This window comes from Nannospalax galili, unplaced genomic scaffold (assembly GCF_000622305.1).
Source record: "Nannospalax galili isolate Female #2095 unplaced genomic scaffold, S.galili_v1.0 scaffold229, whole genome shotgun sequence".
In the NCBI taxonomy this organism is placed as follows: domain Eukaryota; kingdom Metazoa; phylum Chordata; class Mammalia; order Rodentia; family Spalacidae; genus Nannospalax; species Nannospalax galili.
The window spans coordinates 2,635,817-2,663,028 of record NW_008360328.1 but is presented as its reverse complement, the minus strand read 5'-3'; the positions used below and the strand labels follow the sequence as shown (position 1 = coordinate 2,663,028).

The following is a 27,212-nucleotide window of genomic DNA, read 5'->3' as shown; positions in this document are numbered from 1 at the left end:
TTTAGTGTGTTCTAGCCCCTAAGCTAGTCCCACACAGGCAAAACTGAGCAAAAATTGTCTTAAGAGGCTGGCTTTACCTACTGCCATGTCTCCTTTCAAACATCTTTTCCTAGACAGTCCCCCTAGCCCTTTCTAGCTCCTTCTTTTCCCATCAAATCGTACTTTGCCTGTGTCCCAACCCCTTGGGGGCACACAGAGGAGAATTAATGTCTATATATCCGTCCACCGCTGTATCTCTGCAATTTCTTTATTAATCTCTGTCTATCCCTTTCTTTCCATGGATGCGTGTCTTACCACTTCCTTGGACTGCACTGTGTTGCACTGTGTTGATATCTGTTTTATAAACCAGTCCTCATGTGATGACACCCAATGCATATTGTGCTGAAAGGAGGGACAGTCCCCTTTCCACATCCCAGTTCTGTCCCTACTTAGTTGTGGAACCCTCATTTAGCCCCTTGGGATCTCCTGTGGAATCAAAGCATTGCACTATGTGATTCTCAAGATCACCTCCTGAATGATGATTAATGAGCCTGGATACCTAATGATGGGTACCTGACTGAGACCAGGTCAGAGGGAAGGAGGCAACATAGTAGATACCCCACTTAGATTCCCATCTAACTTGAAGGACAGTCAGTACAGTATGAAGATTAAGAGCATAGATTAGCTGCCATCCTGCTTGGGCATAGATTCCATTTTGTGGCTGTGTGTTCCTGGAGGAAGTTTCTTCACCTCTCTGTGCCTTGGTTTTGGCACCTATACAATAACTAATATTATTATCTACCTCATAAGAAGGGCTTAGAATAGTGCTTGGCACATAGCATTCTGTGAGGATTTGCTCTTATGAGAGTGAGTTCTACTGTAATTCAGAAAAGTCCAGCCTCTCTCCATTTCTCCACCTGCTAGTCTCATTTGGGATTGATCTTTTTTTTTTTAATGCTCCCATATGGAGCCATGTCCTTTCTAGAATCTACTCATGGCCAGAGGCAGAAAGGCAAATCAGATGAGAAAGGCAAATTCCTTCACTCCATCTGAAGTCTCTCAAAGGAAGCAAGGAGTCTTACCTTGACTTCCAAAGCCCCGACTCCTCCTATTTTGACCTCCTGGTCAGCCACAAGGATCCGAAGACCCCGGAGCCAAGCAGGCCCTACATCGGGCTTCTTCTTACTGATGTCAATTTCCAAGTATTCAGGACGCTCAGGGCAGGTCTTGAGTAGAGTGTAAGAGAACTCAGATGGGAAGGCGAAGGCCGCACCATCAAAGGTGTGCAGTACCTGATTCTGGCTGAGAAGGCACACTGTCTCCCTCTTGGGGAAGCAGCCCTGGTAGCCATCTTCCACACCACACACTTCCCCGCTCCGGCAAGTCTTGTTGAAGCAGTAGACATCCCCGCCCTCCTCACATAAGCACTGCACTGTGCAGTTGGCTGTGGCCCAGAAGAACTCCCCCATGGTGTAGTAGTGACCATCAAAGTCACAGCCACACTTGTGCAGTGGGACGCACTGGCTGGTGCTGAGGACGAAGCCGTCATTGCACTCACAGCCCTCAGTGCATGGTGTGGCACAGTTCTGAGAGGCTGTTAGGTCAGAGCAGGTGTCAGGGCAGCTGCTGGTGCACACAGAGTAGTGGCTGAAGCTCGGGCACCGCACGGTGGACACTGATGTGGAGAAAGGAAGAGAGCTCGGTCATAGGTAAGAGTGGCCAGAATCCAACTAGCACAGGGACTCGGAGAAAAAGGTGCTCCTTCCAGATCATTCAGGCCCTAGAGTGAGGGTCAGGTGGCCCCTCATTGGGGGAAGAGACTGGGGTGGCCTCTGTAAATATTGGCTCAGTTTGCCTCCCCAATATGGCATGATGGCAAACTTTTACTTGAACTTGAACCCACTGGAATCAGCCTTACGATTATTTGTCTTTATTATATTAGCCCCATTCATCAATAGTTATTACTTGGTGACCTGCAGTCATGAAGATGTTTTCAAATCTCCTACCATGGACATAGGAGCTGCCCTGATTTTAAATAGTGGGGCCCATTCTTAGAAGGAAATAAAACTCACTTTCAGGAGAAATGAAAATTGTACCTGTTAGAGGAATGATTTGAAGACAATGAAATTTCAAACCAGGAGGTACTTAAAATACCTAAGTGTGACTAAGGCAGATGATAGAAATGAGTTTCTGGGATATTAAAAATGAGAGAGAAGCTGAGCTATCAGCCGAGATCGTGTGCCTGTTCTTCCAGGAGCCTACCTGGGAACTAGCTGCTTCTGATGGCCCTCTGTGCCTCAGAGACTCACTGTTCTTATTAAGAGCATTCAAGTCTACATAAATGTTTGAATCTAGTTGAATCCAGCAGGCAGAGGCTTAGTAAACCAGCTCTGAATTAAATATAATGCATTCCACTAAAGAGAGCGGGGGAGGGGTGCAAAATGAGAAACCACTAAGAAAAATATATAGCCATTATTCATAAAAATTTAGTTAGGCAATTTGGATGCTCCTGGATTATATAAGGATCAAAGAGAAGCCATATTCGATCTGAACTTGAATTATGAGATGGCTGCTCTGGGTGTAATAGAGGCTGGTCAGTCACACAGTAAGAAAAATACACTGTCGCCTGGTAGCATGACCAATACGCTGAGAGTTGAATCTGACACATGATGATTTATGTGAAGCCAACCTACACTTACAGAGGGAAGCTCCCTCTGGCCTTGGAATTTAAAGCGACATCTAAATCTTCTCACCTCCACAGCCTCTCAAATGTACAGATGACCACTTTCTGTTTACTCATGTGGAGGAAACCAAGGACCAGGAAGGAGACACATTCTTACAGTATTTTAAAATTTGCATAGAACTAGGAAAAGGAAAATTTAAATAGGATAGTGGGGTGGGGGGGGCGCAGTCAGACAACTAAACAGTGTGGAATGGTTCATCCAAAAGCCTAACAGGAAATCACCTAGATTTTTCCCATGAGTCCAGGCGTGTCCTGAGCACTCTTAGCATGACAGGAAAAGGGCTTTGTTATTGATAGGCTGCATTCCTTATCTGCAGCCCTTTTTCTAAGCAGCCACAGTGGAACAGCTGAAACACTGCAGAGCCAAGGGCAGGAGGCAGCCAACATAACTGAAGACTCCACGTGGGAGGGGAGCCGTTTTCCATGCTGGTTTTATTTCCCCAAGCTAGCTTCTACACTTCCTCAAAGGTCCCTCCATATCTAGAAACACTGCCTCCTGGCTCAGTGCTGGGGCTGCCCCCTGCTAGGGGCCTTCCTCCAGCCATGTGCCTTCTGCTCTTCGCTCCATGTTTCCAGACATCTTACATTCCTCAATGGCATCCTGTTTTCTGGTTATGACATTGGTCAGGGTTAAGATCTCTTTAAAGTTTATTCTTTATAATTTTTGATATTTCAGCCTTACCCTCACTCTTGGACCATGATTCTTAACAGGGTTTGGAGGAGGCCTACACTCTTATCCCTGACCCTGGCACGAAAGACACCTGTCATTAGGACAACACGCCAGCTTACCACACCCAGTTTGGATTCGCCAGTCTCCAATTGGGATGCCCAAGGCTTGGCACACCAACGCGTAGGCCTGAATGGCTTGACAGAGGAGCGTGCCATTGTCTCTCACGCTGCACAGGTCATACACACAACTATGCACAAAGGCTGTGGGGTCCACAACAGTGCCACACTCCCATAAGGGACCATCTGTCTTATTGAGGAAGCCACAGTAGTCAGAGCCGAAGTAGAGGGCCTCAGTGGCAGCATCACACTGGGTGCAATTGTCCACACAGCCGGAGCCGCACTTCCAGTCGGTGTGGTAGACACGCCAGCTCTCTCCCAGGTCCAGCACCGACATGGCTGGTCTGCCATCAGGGCGGAGAAAGTCATCCAGCGGGTTTTTATTGTAGTTCCCGCAGAGCCCACAGGTGGAGTTTATATAGGAGCCTGGGATGGAAATGGAGGCGTAGTGCTGGCCATCAAACGTCACTAAGAGCCCAAAATCTGTTTCCACAGCAGTAGACATTCCACTTTGGTAGATTTTCACCGCCCCCAACTCTAAGGTGACGGGCAAAGAAGTCACTAGGTCATTAACCTGCCAACAGTAACAGTGAAAGGCAGGTGAGCAGGTGCCCAGACATGAATTCCAGCACAAATCAGGAAAGGATGGAAGAGCAATATTGCAGGGAGAATGGTCACCCTGAAAGTCCAGGCCCTGGCAGGCTTATCTCTGACTATGGCAAATTACTGTAGATAACAGCAGGTTATGAGCCACAAACTACCATACATTTGAGCTGCAATAGCTCTAGCAAGTCTAGGGCTACTGTGCACTCCTCTGTGGACTAGCTAGCTGGCTGTCACCCTCTTCTGGCTGGCTCTAAGCTGGCTTCATTCTTTTCCTAAAAGATGCATCATCTTGCTTTTCCTCTTTATTTTAAAGATCCATTAAGTGTCAATTTGTCACATTTTCCATGACCCCTCACTGTCCCTTATGTCCACTGACCCTCCTGCCAGCTGAAACATGGGTATGCCAACTGTGGGATGCAGTGGGGCTTAGAGGCTACCCTTGGACCTTTCTCAAAGAACTTTACACTCTGACTTCCTGACAGAAGTATATCATTCCATCACTCAAGATCAGCAAATCCGAACACCTGCTAGGTACCAAGCACTAGATCAGGAGCTAAGAATCACAGTGTTGAAAAGATAATATTTGCCTCTGTCCTTTGAGGAGCTCTTAGTCTACTGAAGAAAAGGAACACAAACATATTTATAGTAGACAGCTTTAAATATGAACCAATGGACACAATGGGAGTACAGTGAGAGAACAGTTAACCCAGCCTAGGGGACTCATATAAGGTTTTTAGAGGCAATTAAATCTGACTTGAGTTTTTAAAGAGAAACAGAAATAATGAGAGGAAGATCTGGAGAGGGTGTGGTGTGGAGAATTCCAGGACAAGAAAATAAAGGCAGGGGATTAGAGGCAGCCATGTTGGGGTGGGGACAGCCATGGAATGTTCTGGACTGCAGAGGGACAAAGTGATCAGAGAAACTAGCTGTCTAGGCCAGGTCCTGCAAATATCTCCTGAGGAACCTCTACTGTGAAGCAGTTTTAAGAGTTGAGGTTAGGGGTTGAAGAGATGGCTCAGCGGTTAAGAGCACTGACTGCTCTTGCAGAGAAGCTGGGTTCGATTCCTAGCACCCACATGGCAGGTTATGAACCATCCTTAACTCCAGTTCCAGGGGAATCTGAAGCCCTCTTCTGACCTCCCTGGCATTGCATGACACGGCGCACTCACATATATGCAGGTAATACACTCATACATAAAATAAAAATAAAATATTTTTTAAAAAAGTGTTGAGGCTTACCACCAAGTGAACTAATCAAAAATCCTTTCCTCATGAAACCTAGATTTTAACTGGAAAGACTAATCACAAGCAAAATAAAGGTATAAGACGTTTAATGATGTGAGGTATGTGTTATGGAAAAAAAAAACAAGCAGGGGATATGAATGCCAAGTACTAGAAAGAGGGTGTCTTTTTTTTAATTTTTAAAATTTATTTTTTGTGTGTACGAGTGTTTTACCTACATGTATGTGAGTGTACCCTGTTGTGTAGTGTCCACAGAGGCCAGAAGAGGATGTCGGATCTCCTGGAACTGGAGTTATAGATGGTTGCTAGCTGCCTGCCATGTGGGTGCTAGGAACTGAACCCAGATCCTCTACAAGAGCAACCCGTGCTCTTAACCACTGAGCCATCTCTTCAGTGCTGGTTAGGGAAGAGCTCTGTGGGAAGTGGATGTTGGAAGTAATTGTCTTGGGGTGAGGGGACTCACAAGGAGGGATCAGAAGGTCCTAAGGAGGGAGTGTTCCTGGATGTCTCTAGACATCAGGGTCTTCATATAGCTGTAGAAGAACAAGCAGGGGAGGGCAGCGTAGCTGAAGGCATGGGGAGGGGGAGGGGAGGAGCCAGAACAAGAAAAGACTTTGGCTTTAACTCTGAGCAAGAGGCAGAGCCAAGAGAATGTTTAAAGCAAAGGATAGACACGATCTGACTTCCACTTTGAAAGAGCTGCTCTGGTTCCCATGTTGAGAACAGACCTCAGAAGGCTTTTTAAACCATGTTAAAAACAAGACAACACAAAACAAACTGGATTTCTATTCCACAGGGAGAGAGCCCCTGAATGGTTGTAAACAAGGAAATAATAGACAGATTTGCATTTTAGGAAGTTTATCCTGGCTGGCATGAAGGGCTCACTGAACTAAGTCAGGATGAGAAGCAAGGAACCCAGACAGGGAGCTTGAGTCCAAGAGATGATGGGGTAAGAGCTAAAACTAGATGTGACTAGGAAGTGCGAGGGGACAAGCTTTGCAGCCCACTCAGCTGGCCCTGGTGGCCTCTCTAGTGGTTAAATAAGAACTGAGGGAAAAATCAAAAGTGAATCCCAAGTATCTAGACAGAATGAACAGGTGGTTTGAAACACTTCCAACATAGACTCCGTTTTTGTTTTCTCACTTACCATGCCTTGCTCCTGCAGATGCCCATGTTTAAGAGCCATGGTGGAATGATTAGTCCTATCAGTCTGCAGTGGACTTAACCTTAAATGTGCATCATCTTGCCAGGCTGCCCTGGACCATACTAGTTTCTGGCATATGAGAAGAGCATGGGTCTTACCTGCATATGGGTGCTACTTTCTGAGTTGAAGATGAGACAATAGACTGTGCAGATGCTGCTCCCATGATTTTCTAAGGAAAATGCTACACATGTGTTCTGAGATTAGTAGCTAGCCCTCAACAGGATCACTCTTAATGGTCTCTCACACACAGTGATACAGGCCTTTGCTAGTCTGTACCTCAGAACTCTTACATCTGCTTATTTACCCAGTTCCAAAACTACTGCCACATTTTTAGGTATTTGTTATAGCAACACCCCACTCCTGGTAACAGTCTTATCCTGTTTGGGATGCAATAAAATGTCATGAAATGTGTAGCTTGTCAGCCACAGAAATGGTCAGGAAGCTAGGAAATCCAAGATCAGACCAATAGATTAGCTTTTGCAAAGGTCAGCATTCTGGCTCATAGACATGGACTTACATGACAGAAGAGGTAAATGAGCTCTCTCTGGCCTTCTCTATAGAACACTAATCCCATTCACGGGGGCTCTACCCTCATCTAATTGCTTCTTCAAATCCCATCTTCTAACATCACAACCTGGGAAATTTATGATTAGAACATCAACATATGAATGGGGAGGTGGAAACTTCTCTTTACAGCAAAGGTGGTGGAAGCTGATAAAACAGGCCAGAGAAGGAAACTTCAGGTAGAAGTGGAAAGAAAAAAAACAAAGAATTGGTTCATTTACCCTTATCTCCTGTGTAGGGCTAGCCAACAAGGTTGCAAAAAGCCATTCTGTAAGGAAGGTCAGCTGGCAGACACTGAACAATTACTATCATTGTCCATTCTGGAATGTGGAAAAGGAAATCTTCCCCCAAGGTTGGTGTAATTTCAAATACCAAGGACATGGGTTGTTGGATGCTTTCTTTCCTTCTCTCTTACCTAAGTTCCTGCAGAAAGCAAGGGGCAAAGTCTTCTGTGTCTTAAAGCAGAATCCAGCCTCTGGACTTTGCAGCAGTCTCCCTGGTTCCCTGCCTCTGTTCTCATCCTATTCTAGTCAACCTCACCTCATAGTTACCTGAAGGTGTTGGTAAGTTCCAGTTAGAGGACCTTTCTCCTGGCATAAGAGCATATGGCACTTTCTTCACTAGTCACACAAAGGATTCCCATGCTTATGCCCCACAGGGCTCAGAGCAGGAGCTCCTGGAGAACAATGACCATGACCTGTGATTTCCTCCTTCAATCCTACCTTCAATTAGCTAACAATAGACAAACCTCACCTCTTTGCTTTCCTTTCTTCTCCCAGTGTTCTGGCCTGTTTTCCTTGTCAACAGTGTCCCTCCCAGGATGTGTGCAGGAACAGGTGGGAGGAGAGAAGAGGAATCACAAAGCTTGGGTCTTGGAAAGGGCAATGCGGAACCAGCCTGTGCTGAGTGCCCATTGTGTGCCAGGCTCTGCACTGAGAGATGCACATGTTCTTGTTCATGCAACCTTAAAGGTCCTTATCATTGAGGACCAGAGCTGGTGACAGAATCTGACACCTGCCAGTTGGTGTCTAAAGAATGTTCTCACCAATGCTCCCTGCTGCTTGTAACCTAGGACTGAATGGAGGCACTCAGGTCAGGCTATAGTCGAGGTGTCTATTCTAGGAGACATAACTACTCCCATTTTACAGACAAAGCAAAGGAAGCTAGAGACCATTCAGTTAGCACTGATGGCACAGGTAGTAGAGCAGGTCCCACTCCAAAGCCCAAGCTCTTCATCCCCCATAAACTAGATGGCCTCGGCCCCCTTCTCCCTGGAGTACCCTAAAATGCTTGGGTTTGTGTGCATGAGAAATAGGAAAAATTGTATTGGCTAGGAAGCATTCATTCGGTGTGGATGTCTAGTTACACTGACTTTGTTTGGGCCTCATTAGCATATATCATCCTAAATTTTTTATTTTTTCACTTGAGAATGAATTCGTTGGGGGAAATCCCACCAACAGAATGCTGCTCCAAACCCAGCATCTGGAGACAGGGTTGGAGAAAGGGGGTCTACAGTTTGGAAGGACATATCATAGGCCATTCCAGGTTTGGCACAATGTGGCTAAGAAGTCAGCTGCTTCCTAGGCTTCTTGGGCTCTTTCCTGTTTCCTGGGCTTCTCCCTGGCTGTCCCCATATCACCTTGGGTCAGGACTCTGCCATCCATCTAGTCACTCTCCCCAACAGAGCAGGTGTATTCAAAGACACTGGAAACCGTTTGGCAAAAAGAGAAGGAAACCATTGTTAGCTTGCAGTCAGAGTCACATAACCTTTTCTTTCTGAAATATTTATATTCACATCCACATCTCCCTGTCGCTACTGAAAATTGAGGAATCCATGCCCTACGCTTGGACGATGGAACACAGCCATGCAAAATTAGCAGAGATGCTGGGCCTGAAAGAAATGATAGTAACCCTTTCTTTGATTAAAAAAGGAAGGAAAAAAAGAAAAACTCTGACTGTGAGCAAAAAAAAATTTAATCAAAATGGGAAGTAGGAACAAGGCATGATGCTTTCTATTTCAACTACTGCTATCACACACATCTCCTCATAACACAGGTCAGTTGGGGAAAGCTAGTGAAAAAAATGTAGCTGGGATGCACATCTATCTGTAAGAATAGGGATAGTACTCAATGGCGCAAGAAAAGTTTGAAATGGAAAACTCCAAACTTCTGTACCCAAATTCTTAGCTTTCATGTGATATATGGACCTGTCCCTAGAGAGATTAACCAAATAACAAGCAAATTGGCATTTTAACCACAGCCATAGTTCACCTTCCTAATTATAAAACTGATGAACTGCACAGACTTGAGAAGGGCACAGACTTGGGAAGGGCAGAGCCAGCAAAAGTGGAATTAATTCCCTGGTTTTGCCATTTGTTGGACATGCTGCGGCAATTAAAACTACAACACTTTTATAAAATAGAATGAAATCCCTGTGTTGGCATCATCAGTTCTGGTTGGTAATCTCTGTAATGACCTCCATGCATGAGGATTAAGGACTGCACAAGGTTGCAGCAATCAATCCCTGTGGTCTCTGTTATTATTGCTTGAATAAATATGTAGCTACAACAAGAGCTTCACTGATGTTATGAAAATTAAGACCTCTACCAATTGAGCAATCTTCAGTGACTTTTGGCTCTAAGAAGGGAATCCAGGCTGATGGTAACAGGAGTCATTTACATATGCTAAAAAGACCAGCTGAGATCCATGTTCTCCAGCAGTGTGGGCAAGAGTGAAGGATTCCCACACAGGGGCACCTGGGTGGTGCGTTCATGGGACCTTCCCAAACAGGACTCACTAAGGAAGTCACCAAGGCCACTCTAGGGTGTTGCTTCTGGAGACACCAATCAATGTGGAAATTTCTCTGCGAATGAAAAACAGCTCTTGGGCAAACAGAATGGGGGCTGCAATGGGTTGAGGTTACCCCAAGGCTGTACTGAGCTAGGGATATGTGCTTTGTGTTTGTAGTGTAGCCTGGACATGATCATATGACCTCAACTATTGCAAGCCAGGTTACGGGAAATTAAGCTTATTTTTCTTTCACTGTAACTTCTGTGCTACATACACCTGTATACATGTATGTAATGTATATGTATACATGTGTATGAATGTGTTAGCCAATGAGGGAACTAGAAATGTGAGATAGGGTCTCACATGAGGCTCTTGTACAAATAAACTTTGGTCTAGGAGAACATCTTCCAAGGCAGGAAGAACATGTGCCTCTTTGGAACTACAGCGAGACAAGCAGCAGAGCAGTCAGCAGAGGGAAGCCTTCCCCAAGCTGAAGCATCTCTGGTTTCTCCATCCTCCCATGAAGGATGGAAAGGGTCTCACCTTGACTTTCCCATAGCTTCCTTTGGGGATGAGAATCTTGTAGCCATTGACCTCAACAGAGAGCTCCTTCACCCAGGAGACAGCAGAGCCTCCTCGGTGCTCGTTCTTGGCCTCCACACTGAAGAAAGGAAGGCTGGAAGTTTGTAGACACTGTCGGGCCAACAAGTAGGCACAGGAGCCTTGGAAATGGAAGAGGAAGCCATCGAAGGTATGGTAGTGCGGCTCCCCAAACACCACGCAAGTACTGGTCTCCACGGGACTGCAGTAGAAGAATCTGCCTTTGGATTCACACACCTCATAGGGGCTACAAGAAGCCTCCTGACAGTAGATCTCATTGTTGAAATCCAGACAGCGGCACTTAATGGTGCAGTTCAGGTCATCCCAAAATACCTCCCCTCGCCGAAGGAACTGTCCTGGGAATAACATCAGAGCCAAAACTTACTGAGTATTTACCCTCTGCACCAGGTGCTGGGTCACATGCTTTACTTTCATCATACCATCTCATCCCACAAACCCTTTCAGGTAAGGATTGTCAACTGTCACCCTCATTTGACAAGTGAGGAAACTAAGGCCTAAGAGCAGCTGAATAACTCATTCAAATCACTCTGCAACTCAGTGGTGAAGCCAAGCTTCCAAGCTGAGTGCATCTGAATCCAGTGTGAGCTGCTGGCATTGTTAACTCCCCAGCTGGTGAGCAAGCTACATTCAAGGAAAGACACATTGCCTTCATCTGTGGCAAAGATTCTGACACTCAGGAGCCATTTCCTTTTCTGGAATGTGAGGGAGGGTATTCCAAAAGCAGACCTAACAAAGCCAAGTAACTCAGCAATGCCAGTGTTTATTTGCTAATTCAGTCAATCAACATTGGGTGTGGTGTGTACCCTGAAAGGTCAATAGCACAAATCAGAAGTCAGGCACAAATCTCAGCTTCCTGGGAAGACTCTGGAAAGAGTTGACCTCTTTCACACCACTTTCAATGGTTCATAAATCCTACGGCTGCGGCTTGGGCAGGACTCGCACCGACAGAAGTTGTCTTTCCTCCACGTCTGGGCCTTGCCCAAATCCAGTACTCCCCTCTATCCACTGGAGTGAACTTTTTGGCAAATTCTAAGTCAAAGAGACACCTATGAGGTGGGGGAGGGGAATGGCTTTAACGCATGTGTTAATTAAAAATATATATATTCACTACCATTTATTTGGTAGACACTTAATCTTTAAAATCATTTTCCTAAATAAATTATCTAGCTCACCAAAAAGAGAAAAAAGAAAAAGAAAAATCATTGAAATCTGCCAGTTGTTCACAGCAGTCTTCCACTGAAACAGAAACATGTCTCAGGTTGGGCACTGTGATTTGGTCCTGAGTGAGAGTCGGAGACAAGAGAACTGGTTAACAATGTCAACACTGGAATCGGCTTCCAAGACAACTGACCTAACTTGCACATGTCTCAGTTTTACTAATCTGTGAAAAGTAGACAGAGCTGTGTTTCCCTCCTGCCTCGTGGGAAGCACACGTGCTAAAAAGGCACTAGCACACGTCAAGCAAGGCAGCAGCATCTGTGAACTAAGACTGAGCAGGAACCCATCAAAGACAATATGAAAAAATATAAACAACGTGCTGCACCTGGAGTAAATGTGGCTTGAAAAGAGCTGGCTAGGGCTTCTCACATTTTTCTAAAACTGAATATCATACACATGGGAGGCTGAAGCAGGAGGATTGAGGGCTCCAAGTCAGCCTGGACTATACAAGATCCTGTCTCAAAAACAAAAGAGGAGCTGTGGAGGTGATTCAGTAAAGTGCTTGCCAAAATGCATGAGAACCTAAATTCAGTCCTAAGCACCAGTGTAAAAAACTGGTTGTGGTGATATGCTTGTAATTTCAGAACTCAGAAGGCAGAGACAGGTGGATCCCTGTAGCTTGCTGGCTAGTCTCACCCAATTGGCAAGCCCCAGGTTCCAGTGAGAGACCTTGTCTCCAATTAACAAGGTGGACAGTTCCTGAGGTTGACTTCTGTCCTCCACATGTACACACATATACATAGACATATCCACACACAAAAAAATTCTAAGCATGATAACACCAAAATTCCTGAATATCTTACAAACTGTACAAGTGTACAAACAACCCCAGCACAAAGCAGGGCTGCCCTAGGAACAGTTCTTCCTATATCTGTTCAGCAGGAACATACCTCAACAAGCAATTATGTCTTCTACTTGTTGAGAATTGCACCTAAAACAAGATAATAGATTTATTCATGTTCCCAGTAGGTCCTATGCATCAGCCCTTAAAACAGGCCCTAAATCCTCTAACACTCTGGCACTAGTTCAAGGTTGCATACATTATGGGAGCTTCCATTCAGAATCATTTCCAATCTCTGCATTTTCAGGCTTCCAATAAATGAGAGTAAAGTGTCTTTGAATAGAGGAGGTTTGTACCAAAAGGTAGACTCTCTGTGATAATTTTGTTTGTGAAATGATGATTTAATAAGCCAGCTCTATGGAACCACATCCCCTGCTGTAACCCAGGCCAAATCCTAATCTCATTAGATTGATATACGTCCAGTGGCACATAAAAATGCACAACAGTCCATACTGGGATGTTGAATTTGTCCTGCCTATGAAACTCCAACACATAACTCAGGAGGGAAAGAAGGAAGCAGAGTGGGGACGTTGTGCACAGCTGGCATCCGTCCATCTCCACAGCTCTGCGAGCCATTATCACAGTGTTTCGTTCTTGGACTCGGGTGAGAGGCTGTCACTGGGCACTTAAGTTGCAGTCCACAGTCAGTGAGCTCTGCCTTGCTTGGATGAGAGTCTGGAGCATCTCAGGCTCTGATAAAGAGGAGAGAGATGAGGCAAGGGGCAGTGTCTCCCAAGGATTGTAAATAATGCCCTATTGACACGCCACAAGGGAAGAGGGACAATCTGAAACATCCTGAGGATCTTGGAGACTAGATCCTTTCCTATCCAGTTAAATACCTGCTTAGCTCCAAAACACTTTCTATTATGAATTTGGAGGACTTCACAGAGTTCAAAGTGAAGGGATGCCCAAGCAGGACATCTTCACACATGACCTTCCTTTAGGGCAAAAGCAAAGGTTTGGTAAGTAGTGGGTAGGGGAAGAGCAGAGGGCATGGGTGCTTCAGACCACATGATATGGCTTTTCTGTATATTAAGTCATTGAAGTTGGGTCGAGAGAGAGGACTGAGGTCTTTCGAGGCAGCAAAACATGCAGACCATGTTTTCCATCTGAGGAGGAGAGACCTCCTCATCCCATTCCAAAAGTTTCTTACAGCTTTGGAAACACTGCCCAACTCTTCCTGTGTTTCCACGATACCCTGCACTGGTGTCTACTATGTGTGCCACATTGTGCCACTATTGTTCTTGTGTCTATTTTTCTATCATAGTATTGTCCTGTGCAACTATACCACCATCACCTGTCACCTGAAAAGTATCAAGGGCTCATTGAGGTTCTCAAAATGTTCCTTGGAAAGATGAAACGGGCAGATAGATGGCTTGGCGGACAAGTGGACAAACAGGAGGTATGTGATAGATAGATGGAGGAATAGTAGACAGATAGGGGAATGGATGCATGGGGGAGAGGGGGAGTTGATACAAGTGGACAAACAGGAGGTATGTGATAGATAGATGGAGGAATAGTAGACAGGGGAATGGATGGATGGGGGAGAGGGGGAGTTGATAGGGGAATGGCTAGATACGTACAGAGACAGATGGGGGGAGATGGATGGGTTGCTGGGGATGTGGATAAACAATTTCTTGCTTCTTATTCCTGTAGCCTCTATTCCTAGATGCAGAAACATTAGCAGAAATCCTGTTTCTTGAATACTTTCAAACACATAAGGGCAGGAATCGACACATGGGGATGTTCCTGAAAGACCTCAGGGTTATTTTGCATATCCAAAGAGATCTTGACAAATGAGAGAAGGCTCCACACTTTGGATGGGAATGTAAAGAAAGCCCACCAAGCCCAAAGAAACTCCAGCCTGTTCACAGGGGCCTAAAGTAGCCTTGATTTTCTCCAAGTCCCCCCCCACCCATGTCTTGCTTCTTCGGGGAGGATTTTAGAAGCTACCCTAAAGACTGCTACTTTTTCTTTTTTCGTGGTATGTGGAAGTACTGATTTTCCATGCTAGGGACTTGGCGACGCTCCAAGTTCGCCCACTCCTGTGGATCTACAAAGTGCAGATGGCAGAGCAAGAGTAAAGATAGGAGAGAATCGTAAAGGGAGAACAACAACAACAAAAATAATGTGAGACAGGAGGGCTCCCTTCTGTCCATCTGGCTGAGAAATCACTCAAGGTCCTGGTTCATTTTGGAGAGCGTCCAAACTGGTAGCTGCGCTCACACCCCAGGCAAGGGCTCAGAAGAGAACCACATGCAGTTTCAGCTTCCTGGGTGATGAATGCGCATGCTAAAATTACCTTGATCTCCATCAGGCAGCTGAGAGATGTCAAAAGAGTAAGGCATCAGGAAGAGTCCGCCCCCGTGGCTGGAAAGCTCGCCTGTCAGTCAAAAGGAAACCAACCCTGCTCGGTCAGAGAAAAGAGGAAACACTTTACCCCTGGAGGTACAGCCATTGGCCGGGTCAATTTCCTTCCCATCAACTTTAAACGCCCAGCGGCCTGGAACATTGACATTTGTGGTCTCTTGGATATTTACAATCTCAGGGGTTCTTGACCCCGGAAGGCTGAAGAAATTCGTGAGGTTTCCACCATTAAATCCTGCCTGGAGCACACACACACACAAAAACAAAACAAAACAAAACAAACAAACAAACAAACAAACAAAGATTAAAAAAAAAGACGTTTTGAGCACATGCACCATCCCTATTGGTTAGCGACTCTACTTCATTTTCAGAATTCATCACACTTGGAAGTAAGAGACTCCTTTTCCTAGGACTCCCTGGGGCCACCACCATCCAAAGTGCAAAAGGGCTGCCTAGTTCAACCTATACTCAGATCAAGTATCAAAGATGGGCAAGGTTAGCCCCCTAGTCGACAAGATCAGATATGTTTTTCTAGATCAAAGCCATTGGCAGGACTGTCCAGGATGCTGATGGTGAGCAATGCAAGCTGGGAGCGCTGCTATTTAAATCTGCAGGGCGATGTGCAGAACCACCTACCTGTGCCATCACCCCTCCAAGGCCCGTCAGGGGGTCACCACCACTGGCTGTCCCAGTGGTCCAGTTGATTTCATAGTAATTGAAGAGTGTAAAGGTGTAGGAGCCATCAGACACCAGCACTGCTTGGAAGGTGTTCACCTGCAGAATGAGCAGGACAAGCTCATGACTCGTGTTCCCAGGAGGTCCTTGCCCCTGTGGTGGCGCCCTTTACCTCACGCATCCACCATGTTTCTTTCTACCTTCCATCCTACCCCCAAGCAACTCCAAGCTGCTTTGCAGCCCAGCCCTCACTCTCGGAATCTGTTCTCGCCTCCAGTGGGGAAAAAGAAAGACGTGTGGGATTGTGCATCTAAAAGAGAAACTGCTTGAGATAAACCTGGAGTCTGACTCAGCGCTCCGCACCGCCACCCCCTTCGTATCTCCCCGGTTTGGACCGAGACAGAAGATTGAGAGGCCAGGGCTGAGCGTACAATAACCTGCGAGCGCCGATAGATGGCAGCACGAGAACAAACTACAGGAAAGGCCAGCGATGGCAAATACCTGTTCCCACAGCAGGGTGGGTTGGGTAGGGTGGGAAGGGCACGGTGAGCGAGCGAGGGCTCCTCTGTACCATTAAAATGGTCCTCTGGAAATGGTCCTCTCTCTGTTCCTGGAAAACGTCTCTAGTCTCGACGAGATGTCTCCCATTTTTAAAATGGAAGTGGGAAGTGATTTTTAAGAAGCACTTTGTGGAAGAAATTGTTCCTCTAATTGAGCATTTGTGCATTACTTTCCATCTGTAAAAATCTTAGCGCTCAGCTGTAGCTCAGACCAAAGCTAAGATGAGTGATGCTCTGGGCCCATTCCATCTTACAACTAAGAAAACTGAGGACTAAGGGAAAAGATTTGCAGGAAATTTCAGTGGCCCGCCATGGGGCTTGGGATTGCAGCCAGACTTCCCAGTCTGTCTCTCAGAGCACTGTCATGACATGCTGTCTTAATTTTAAACTTAGGATGGAGATGTTATATACCTCTAAACAAACCTTGCAAATGTTTCTCAGATGTAAACTGCAGCAGATGCTGGCCTTTACCATTTCCCCTTCTTAATCCCCACCCCTGGATTCAAGCTTTCAGGAAAAGCAAATCAGGATAGAATTAAAAGTAGAGGCTGCATTGACCTTTTTCTATTCAAACCTAGCCCTTTTCCCAGCTGCCTGATATCATCCGAGTTAACACTCTGTCCGATGCAGAGGAAAACCCACATTCCTATCATGTGTAATCAGACTGAGGTGGAAGATTTTGGGAGCCCATTCTAGACAGTCCCAGGGAGGGGTGCCAGAGTAAATAAAGAAAAGCCCTTTTTGTAAAGGAAAGCCTCCTTAGGGCTCTGTGCCCGCCACAACTGATGGCGTGGATGATAGAGTTGGCAGGTATATGCCTTCACTCTTTGGGCCCATTTTACAAAAGAGGAAAGTGGGACACAGAGACTAATGAGCAGTACACTCAAGATTGCTAGAAGGTCACTATCAGGGCTGGGTTCAAAGGACAGGTGCAAAGTCAAGGTCATACAATGATTAAAGCAGAATCCAGACCACGATCCTCCTTCAGAAGTGAATTTCTTCTACCAAAACTACATTTGAAATACCAGAATTCACTGTTTGTACCCTAGAAGTCACATTGCTTCTCACCCTAGAAGTCACCCTCAGCCAATCAGCCATCCCAATGACACCTGAGCATGTCACACACATACATGCACACATGTTCACCCCCACCTGCTCTCACTCCCACTCACCCCTATACATGTGTATTTCTTCAATATTCATTTTAAGACTTTTCTAGATCTGTTTTTGAGCAGCTTTGTTTTTTAAGAATTCGGAGAATTTCCCATGACACCTGGAGAACACAGCTGAAGAAAGTGTCTAGAAGCCAGCCAGCTGACTGTGTGTGAATCTTGGCTTTGTTTCTTAGACAGCTCAAGTCCTTATTCTTGTCATCTTGAAAATAGATATAGATAGCACTTGCAGAACATATTTTTGTGGGAATTAAAAAAAAACAGGGCTGGGAATATAGTAAACCCTCAGTAAATACTGGTTCTCTTTCCTTCAAGAAAAACACATCTATTCCTTTTCTACTGGGATTCCATGACATGTCTCCCAATAAAAGATCTGTCTAACTCAGTTAGTCTGATGATCAGTGTTCTTGTGTAGAGTAGGTGAGTCCACTTCAAGGGTAGGGATGGACACCTTTGTCACCCTACAGAAACCCATCATTTTTGTTTTTCTCAAAAAACCTCAAAGTGCTTCAAGGTTTCCTCAGAGAAAGAGGTCTCACTCCAGAAACTCACTCCAAAGCACAAACCAGAAAGGCCTTAAATTATATTGCCATTTTCACAGCCAATGAAAGTTTTGGGGGGAAAATAGTGGTTATCATTTGATGGGCATTTATTCTCTCCCCCACGCCCTTCACTGACACTAAAATTTATCGATTGCTGGCACCCTGAATTCTAACACTTTAAGATATGCGGCTTAAAGGACATATCACATCCCATATAGCAATCCATAACATGGCACAAGGAAATGTGTGCTTCTTTAGAGGTTATTTCTAGCCAGTGCATCTGCTGTTTAGACTTGTGCCTTTCTGTTCTGTAGGGCCTCTCAGCAATAAAGTGCTTCGCAATGCTCTGGCCAGACAGTGCTAAAACACAATGTGCACATTGCATGGCAGCTGCAGATTGCAAGACCAGCACTTTCCAATCTCTCCCTTTAACACAAGAATCTCTCTGTTCCACCCCTAAACAACGGACTCATTGCCAAGAAAATCGGAAAACAGATGGAATTAGAAATAATTCTAAGAAAGAGGAGGACAGATTTTTTAGTATCTTTGCTTATTGGAACACTATGTCGTTGAAGATGCATGCGTCTGCTATTTCAAAAATCCACTGTCATGGTCACCCAAACAAGCCTCAGGCTCTCATGAAAACTGCAGTTCTGTCCCTTTATGTAGAAAGTTGATTATCTCCATCATAATGCCAGTGATAATCTTTCTTATTTGACTTTTATTTGACTGCTCATTTGGGATTTTGGAGCAGATGTTGAAACTTTATTCAGGAAATGTTTTAACTGCCCACTCTAATTAACATCAAATATGAATCATTTCATCCTTGGTCACAATAAAAAAAAAAATGTCATAACATAATAAAACGAGCCAGGTCATTTGTGCCCAAATCCGGCACCCTACTTTTCTCTTGCTACCAGATTTTACGGAGGGGAAAAGGGAAATAATCAATGGTGAGAAACATTTGTGCCTCTGGCTGGAGAAAACAGCTTTTGAATCCCTCCCTACATCTCTAATCATGTGGCCCGAAACAGGTCTCCATGCAACAACCACTCTCTAGAAAAATAGAACTCTACCTACTCCAAGAATATTGTTGAGAGCTCTTTTCAGACATTTGTAATGAATTGTGATCGGAGTGACACATCTGAAATATTACAGCTGACTGGACTGGTTCACTCTGATAGTTCCCTGTGTTTCCTGGAAAGTGGGTGGCAAGACCCATTAGTTTAACTCAAGTGAACTGACATTCCTCAGCTCTACCAATTAGACTCCTGCACGATAGTGAGGATGGACAAGAATTAGATGTCAGGAGACGAAGTGGAAAATGGAAAATTTGAATGATTACAGGTGTGGTGCTGCTGCCTCCATAAAATGTGACTTCCTCCCACGTCACAATGAAAACCCAAGAGGCAGAGAAGGTTGCCATGTCTTTGAAGTACTTCCTGATGTCCTTGGTGGCTCTTTTCAAGATGACAGGGTCCATGGTCTCTCTGTAATAGATCTCGCCTCGAATTCCATTGTGCACATCTGCCCAGAACGGAGCAATGAAGGCCCTCCCATCAGTCAGGGGAAAGGACTCTGGTGTAAACTGGCTCACGAGCACATTGAAGGAAACAACACCATTGTTATTGACCTACAAAAATAAGAGAGGTTTCATACAGTGGATTTGAAACCAAGGCAACCTCAAAGTCACAAACCAAGACAAACATTTGCCTAATCCCATGAATGAGAGGACTTTTACATTCCTGACTTTGAACCCCTAAACATCAGCTCCCATTGTTCAAATGAGGAGGTTGGTTTATTCCCAGATACACTTGTTGGTTTTCTTTCACTTTCAATTTGTAGTCAGTTTCATTTCTTATTAATAATAAGTCTCATTTTCATGTTCTCTGTCCTATCTTTATTTGCATTCATCAAATGCTACTGAGTTGGGAGGGGGTGTGTAGTGGTGTGTGTGTGTGTGTACAATAGCAGCAATAAAAACAGTTTCATTCAGAGTCACAGATGTAAAATAGACAGGAAATAAAAATGTAAAAACAAAGTTGAATTGAATTATTGAGTTTACTACTACACCTCGATTCCTATTTTATGACGAAAGAGGAGCGTCGGAGAAAGATGAATCAAATGCTTAGATCTCAGGATGAGCCATATCATGCTCTGGGTGAGACATTAAAAAGACTTCTACAGCTATCACAATCATTTCCTCACTTAACAAGGACAAGGTTAAGACCTACAGAAGCCTAATTCCATTTTTTGGTTGTTGTAATTTGATAGCTTCTTTGTACAATCTCTGCATTAAAATTGAGACATGCTACTTCTTCATGATTTGTAAATGGCTTAGTAAACTCAGGAAATGACACAACCCTCACGGCAGCAGTATGTTCCCTCAGTTCACAAGAGACCTGGAATCAATCGTGTGTCTGAGAGAAATTGATTTAAGCCAGTGGCTTATATGACTTTAGCAGCGGAAACACCTGTGGTGGGAATACTTGCAATTCCTGGATAGAGAAAACCTAGGGAAGATTGCCCTCTATATCTAATTGTTTGTTATAGTCCTATCAATCAATAACACAGTAGACATTAACAGCAACCCCAATCCCATCCAGAAGGGTTCTGTACCTGGGCTAGAAGCAAGCCTGTACAGTCTGGAGTGTAAGATGGCCTGGCTAGAGGGGTATCAGGAGCCTGTTTTCTTCAAGTAACAGAGAACACCCAGAGGACTGTGCTACTCAAAGTGCTAGAGACTCAGGGCACAATTTATCTTCAACTAATTCTGTCCCAAACTACAGTCTGTCCTTCTGCAAGGCCAAGAATTCTTCAACTCTGTGACTCTGTGCAATGGAGGAGAAAGAGAACGTTAACTAAGTGCATTTGCTCTGGAGGCCTGGGAAACCTCCAGGATGGGAGTCCTGTTCTCTTGCCTCCAAAAGCAGGTCAGTGTACTTCAAAACTCAGAGTCAGCTACCACAGACACAGACCAGGGAGGCCCCACTGTGGGGAGAGTATAAAAAGCATGGCAGGATGCCAGAGCCATGTGTTTGCTAGGGAGAACCAGGTGTAATTAAAACACACAGACTGGCTCCTGGAGGAAGCTGGCAGTGACTCACATGTGTTTTGATTATATTCAGTGGTTAAGATCAGTGGTTTTCAGACTTTTGTGGACATCAGAGTCACCTAGAGAGTTTATTAAAGTAGATAGTATTAACGTAGTACTAGGCTCCCTCCCCTGAGTTTCTGAGTCAGCTGGGGTGGGGCCTGGGAAGTGACAGGAGATGGGGGGATGTATTTCGGGGCTCCTGGTTAGGTCATAGCTACTGGTTAGGTAGCACAGTGGAAGAGGGGATGATTTTCTAGCTGTACGCCAGAAGCTGAGGGAGCAGCAGGCTCAGATGCAGAGGTGGAGGTGCTCTAGATCTCATTTGTTTATTCCTCCAGGGCAGGACATGCAACAGGGTCAAATGTGGTGGAGTCTGCCTATGTCTCCCTCAGTCCACAGACAGAGATAGACAAGCTCAGCTGCTCTAAACCACAGCCTCATAGGCAGCAACCTCAATAATAACAACAACAACAATAATAAAAACAACCTGAGAATGCAGGTGCCCAGGAGAGCTCTGACAGCTAATGGAACCATTTCCTGACAAGGGCTTGACAACGGGACCCTCTGGTGTAGCTATGGACCCAAGGAGAGGGGCCAATTTTGCAAACAACTTTTCTGCAATCATTGATTACCCCTCTCCTATGCTCCAGCTCTGCTTCAAATTGGTAGGAAGCCCAAGAAGAGCAGATGTCTAAACTTTTCACACCCCCAGAAGGGGGAGAAAAATTATACTGCTCCTATCATGGTTCATTGTATCTTTTTATCTTGTCGAGTAGCAGAAGCAATGTTCATAGCATTGGGGCCTCTGCTTCACTTCCGTGTTTAATCACCCACAAAGGCAATTTATTGCCCTGTGTACTCCTCTCCTATGAACATTAGCCATTAAATATACCTTTGACTTTCTTAATCATAAAACCCATCAGCTCATGAAATCTCAGAACCTGTCATTTTGGCTGCCAATAAATCCTCTATTCCCAGAGCCCCCAAAGAGGGCATTTAAAATGCTTTCCTTAATGATAAACAAAAGGGAGAGCCACCCGGAGCAGCCCCTGCTTCTCCACTTACATAGACGGTGCGGTAAGGAACGCCAAAGAAAAAAACAGGGATGGCCAACTTAATCTCCGATGAGCTCCCATCGTCAACTTTAGGGGTTTTGGTGTCATTTTGCCAAAATGGATACATGAGCTCCCTGGGCTGAGCTGTCAAGAGAGACAGTGGTTAGATAGATAGGTCAGATGGCAGCTGCCTCTTCCGTTTGGCAAGCTACTTCTCTCCCACCCACTAAAGGCAGTGTCTGTGAGTAGGGTTTACAAACTATAGGAAAGTCAGACAGCTTTTCCACTCATTCTAAACCTGTGCATATAATCTTCTGCATCACGGAAAGGAGCAAATGGGAAGGGCACCATCACTGCTTGAAACAAAGACCTGTGCATCTGTGTGTTTTATTCCCATGTGTTCATGTACTGGAGAGACCAGTGGTGGCAATAAGCTGGAAGGTTGTCCCTCCATGGGTACCTGGAGCATCAGAGTACTAAGAGGTAGCTGCTAGGCCTGGCATGGCTGAGGAAGGCTTGCTTGCCTCTTGATTAGATGACCAGGTAGAGAGATGAGATGATGGCTGAAACCGTGGGGCATGCTCCTAACCCGAGGGTTCTACTGCTTACTATAACAGTGGCGGCAGCTGTCCCCAAGGGTCCCTTCCCTCTTGTCACATAGCAGAAGCTAGCAGAGTCCAGAAGTTAATAATAGTTGGAATCAGCACAAAAGCAGGAGAGGGTTGGTAGTAACTGCTTTGACTGAGTCTGGCCCTAGGCTTTCTGCCCAGCTCGGTTCACAAAAGGCAGATATGGAATCCTTCTGCAGAGGGAGGTGGGGCCCTGGAGAACTCTGTGGAGAGGAGACAGTGTTCTTCCTGAACCTTAGGTCAAAGGTGAGAGTCATCACATAGGCCCCTCCTGGGAGAGTGCCACCGCCTCCCTTCTCCAAAGTTTCCCATGCAAACTCTTGCAAGGAGTGGCCCAGACTAGTGGGAACAATGAGACAATTGTCCCCAGGGCCCACATTACAGAGGACCAAGTGTGATTGCACCTATGACATCCACATGTCAGGTGTCTCTTTTTTCTGCCTCTGTTCTTCTTTTGAATGAAAGTTGGAAAACAGAATATTTTTCCACCTTTTGAAAGTTTATCTGTAATTTTCAGGGGGCGGCAGCTGATGTTGGACAATGGCCACAGCTCTTAAGTACCTGCTCACGGCCATCCAGAGGCTGACACCCAGTCTCGCGTCTGTCCTCTCCCTGGGAAAGTCCCTGCTCTGCACTGATGGAGCTGATAGGATGGAGAACAACTAGCCTGGGCCGGTCCTCCTCCTCTGGGAATCTTTTAGTGAGCAGACAACGGCCTGTGAAAAGGAGTGTGCGGAGTGGACAGTGAACAGCCCTGCAGTGCCAGGCAAAGGACCAGCTCCCTGGTTCTGGAGTGAGGACCAGGGGCAGGTCTGGTGGATAAAGGGCTGATCTCTTTTTGAGGGACAGAATCAGATGGGAACAGGGAAAACTAGTCCAGTCATTAGCATACATGCCTTGTTCTGGGAACACGACCAAATTTTAACCTGTAGGAGGTACTGTCGCTGGTTTAATCCCAGGAGCACTCAGCTCATGAGCCATGTTTGATATCACAATCAGTAGTTGAAAAGGATCTTCTAATATGCCTTTTGACATAATAGTAACAAATTGCAAATTCCTACAAGATAAGGAACTTTAAAAGAAATTCTTTACAATCCCCATTATGACAGTAAACACAAGTGATTATTAAATTTAAAGGCTGATAGGCTTCTGTGAATTACTGATATGAGCAGAGTCCTGTAGATTTTTCCTTCATAAGGAACCTTTTAGGAGTAGTGCTCAAGTCTAGAAGAGGGCAAAGATTGGGGCATTCTAATCATCTTCATGGGAAGGTTAACTGGTATTTTGGACAGCATTGGCCAATCTCTCCTAGGGAAGGAACAATCAAAACCCCTCTTTGAAGACAGGAAATATTGACCATGGAGATTGCTCCTGACTTCTCTGTATTTCAAATCTGAGGCATGTTCCAACAGTCTTTGCTTCATGAGTGATATTGACAAGTCTGTGATTTCAAACAGGAAATAGTTAAAAGTCTTAAGAATAATACAAAACAAATAGGTACATCTAATTGTATATCTTGCCAGGTATGGTAGTGCACACCTTTAATCCCAGCACTCTGGAGACTGAGGCAGGCAGATCTCTATAAGATCAAGACCACCCTGGTCTACATAGAGAGTTACAGCCCCACTGGGGCTACAGGCAGACCCTGTCTCAAAAAGACCAAAAAATTTTTATATATTCAATAAATACTTGTTGAATACAATAGGGCACTTAATAAAAGGGAGTCATCTTAAACTACAGTAGCTTCCATCTGAGAAGCTGTTACTATTGAAAATGTAATGTAACTGTTAGCAGCGAGGCCTATCAAGGGTATGAGAGTTAGCAACAGAAAGAACATCCCTGCCCATGCCTGCTCTAAGGGGGAATTATACAGTAAATATAATTATGTCTCTAGTGTTTTGTTCACCAAAGAAAATGCACTACTTGGGATGAGGTGGAGTCGGTAGGATTATTGTGGTGCTACCACACTAGTGTTTCTCATGGGTTGCACATTGTAACTACTCAATTCCCTCATGGTGAATCATGGGTTGCACATGGTTTTAAAGAAGCAGCTCATCAAAGACTTGGAACCATGCAGCAACTGAACTTAACAAACGAACCTGCAAACTAAAAATGTGTATTAGCCTAAAGGCTCAAGATGCATGTTGACTATACCATCTTTCTAATCTGAAACTCCATAAACAACAGTAGGAAGAAATATACATGTGTCCGTTCACTCTCTAAAGTGGGAAAAGAAGGAATCATGGAGGCTGAGGGAGTTAATTGGCTTATTTTCCTTCTAGCGTTAGATGTCATAGGTCCCTGATACACAAGTCACCAATACAAGGGCTATTGCAACTTCATAACTTGGTGTTAAAATAAGAATACTCTTTAAATCCCCAGTACAAGCTAACTGCCTAAATGGGGACCAGTGATCAGGCAGGGGGTACACACACTCTTCTACTCTCTATATTTTCAATAGAATAGTGTGAATTGTTTTACAGAATTTCTTTAGTATATACAAACTTGGGTTGAAGTTAAGTAAGAAAAAGCGAGAATCAAGTGAACATCATCCAAAGGTAATGTATTTTACCCTTGACAACAGAATTCAATTTACATTTTTTCTTGTTGTATTCGCAGACACATGTACAGCTGCCCTTACAATTATGATTCCAACAAAGGTGTCTCTTTATAAATTCAAGAGCATGCTAATCAAGAGCTTTATGGAACTCTGTGGTACTCACCTTGGTGCCGTACAAGTGCGAAGATGAAAGAGACCCAAATTCTAAGTAATGATGAATAATTCATCCTGGAATTTTAAAAAGAAAAAGAAAAAAAAATCCCCAGCTTGCCAGAGTAAATAGATTACCAGGTGTGTTTGGTGGCAAATCCCAAGACACATCATAATCATCATAGAACACATTCACATCACAACATCAATCGTTCTGAGTTGGTTGAAATTCCCTGAAGGCTGGCAGGTCCTTCTAAGTTCAACACTTGGTAAACAGTGTAGACCCCCAGAAGACGGCCGTTTGGAAGTGCAGGTTGTCAGGGAGTTCACAGGAAGTAAAGCTAGCTACAAGGAGCAAAGAAAAGGTGTCTGCCCTGCATCTGATAAAGCACTGAAAAACAGCACCCAACTCAAAAGATGCAGGTCCCAGAACGGGTTTCTGGGACTGTCCTCTGTAAAACCCAACTCTCTTAATGTTCACAAGGACTCTCTCCATCAGGAACAAAGAAACATTGGTTAAAAGACCATGTGTTTCTCTAGGTAGGGGAATTTAGAGCATATCATCCTTTCTCAATGATATGGAGTCAATCCATGATTTTACTGACCAGACTCACACAGGTTGTCTGACTTGTCTACTGACATCCCATAGCCAAATGAATAATAGCTACTTTAGTAATTAAAAACTAGCGCACTGGGGTGGCTCCTTGGAAATACAACAGAAATAGAACTCAGCACACAAGCAACTCATTAGTTACAGCAAGTTAATTAGAAAAGGAACCTCACAAAACTGAATTTGTTTGCATGTTAATTTACAATCAGTTGAGCTGGTGGCTTTACCCTCTGTTATGAACGTGGACGGTCTGCGCTGTTCTGTAAAGCTGAGATGCAAACACTCACACAAGCTCCAAGTTCAACATACACCCGCATGAGAACCAAAGTGTAGGACTAGACCAGGAAATGTGCTTCTGACAGCATTCCTAAAAATAAACACCCTCCTCTTATCATTTGGACTATCAGAATTCATCAGCCAAATTTTCACGAAGAAGCAATGACTTACTCCTGTGAGAGTTTTTATGATAAATCTTCAGTCATTGGGTATGCACACTGAAATCTCAAGCACATATTAAATACTAGTCAGTTTTGCTGAACATGGTGCTAGGATTTCAGCAGAGATCACACAGAGTTCTAGCAGAGGCAGGTGCCTTACAAGCTTCAGACTTGAGCCCTTAGGGAAACAGTGCAGAGAGCAGTAAAGACGATTCATTAAGATATTTGTATTTATGAAAAATGGCACTAACCTGTTCTGTAGAGACTGGAAGAATTGAGTCAGAAGTATTAAAGCCAAATCTTGGTGAACCAGGAAAAATTAGGTACAACAAGAATTCATGTCAGTTCTCCTCAACTCGTTGCCAATTATTTCTGATTCCTGAAATGATGTCTGAATCCCGTACTCTTAAAACCAAACATTCAGTTAGTCCTGCACCAGAGTCGGGTAAGTGTTGAGTTGCAATCAAGTTGTTTTCTATTGATTAAGGAAAAGTGAATCTAAAGATCAGTTTCAGGATTGTGTAGAAAGGTTCTTTTCCTGAAAAACTAGACCTCTTCCCTCCACCCACTTTAAAAAGAAAAAAGTAGATTCAGATGGAAATGTCAGGTACTTGGAGCTGAAACCTTGGTTCTTTCTGATCGGAATCACTTTGCACTGAAAAAACACAAAAGAAACCCCCCTTCTCTCTTTGTACCCAAAAGAAGGCAAGTGTATAACATTACAGAATTAGCATCCTCAGGCATGGGATTAAAACGCTCAACAAA

General features: G+C 44.6%; 1 protein-coding gene across 1 annotated transcript in view; it reads right to left on the bottom strand.

The window, feature by feature from the left end:
* Positions 1 to 26,869, bottom strand: part of Tecta (tectorin alpha) — a 79,909-nt gene extending 53,040 nt beyond the window's left edge. Inside the window, exons 1-9 of the mRNA XM_008826017.3 lie at positions 26,699 to 26,869; positions 25,414 to 25,478; positions 22,072 to 22,205; positions 19,255 to 19,542; positions 15,597 to 15,734; positions 15,034 to 15,199; positions 10,457 to 10,869; positions 3,512 to 4,082; positions 1,062 to 1,654 (exon numbers count right to left, since the gene is read on the bottom strand). Of these exons, the coding sequence (XP_008824239.1) occupies positions 1,062 to 1,654; positions 3,512 to 4,082; positions 10,457 to 10,869; positions 15,034 to 15,199; positions 15,597 to 15,734; positions 19,255 to 19,542; positions 22,072 to 22,205; positions 25,414 to 25,477 (2,367 nt within the window). The 5' untranslated portion in view covers position 25,478; positions 26,699 to 26,869. The remainder of the gene's footprint in view (positions 1 to 1,061; positions 1,655 to 3,511; positions 4,083 to 10,456; positions 10,870 to 15,033; positions 15,200 to 15,596; positions 15,735 to 19,254; positions 19,543 to 22,071; positions 22,206 to 25,413; positions 25,479 to 26,698) is intronic.
* Between the last annotated feature and the right edge of the window lie 343 nt (positions 26,870 to 27,212).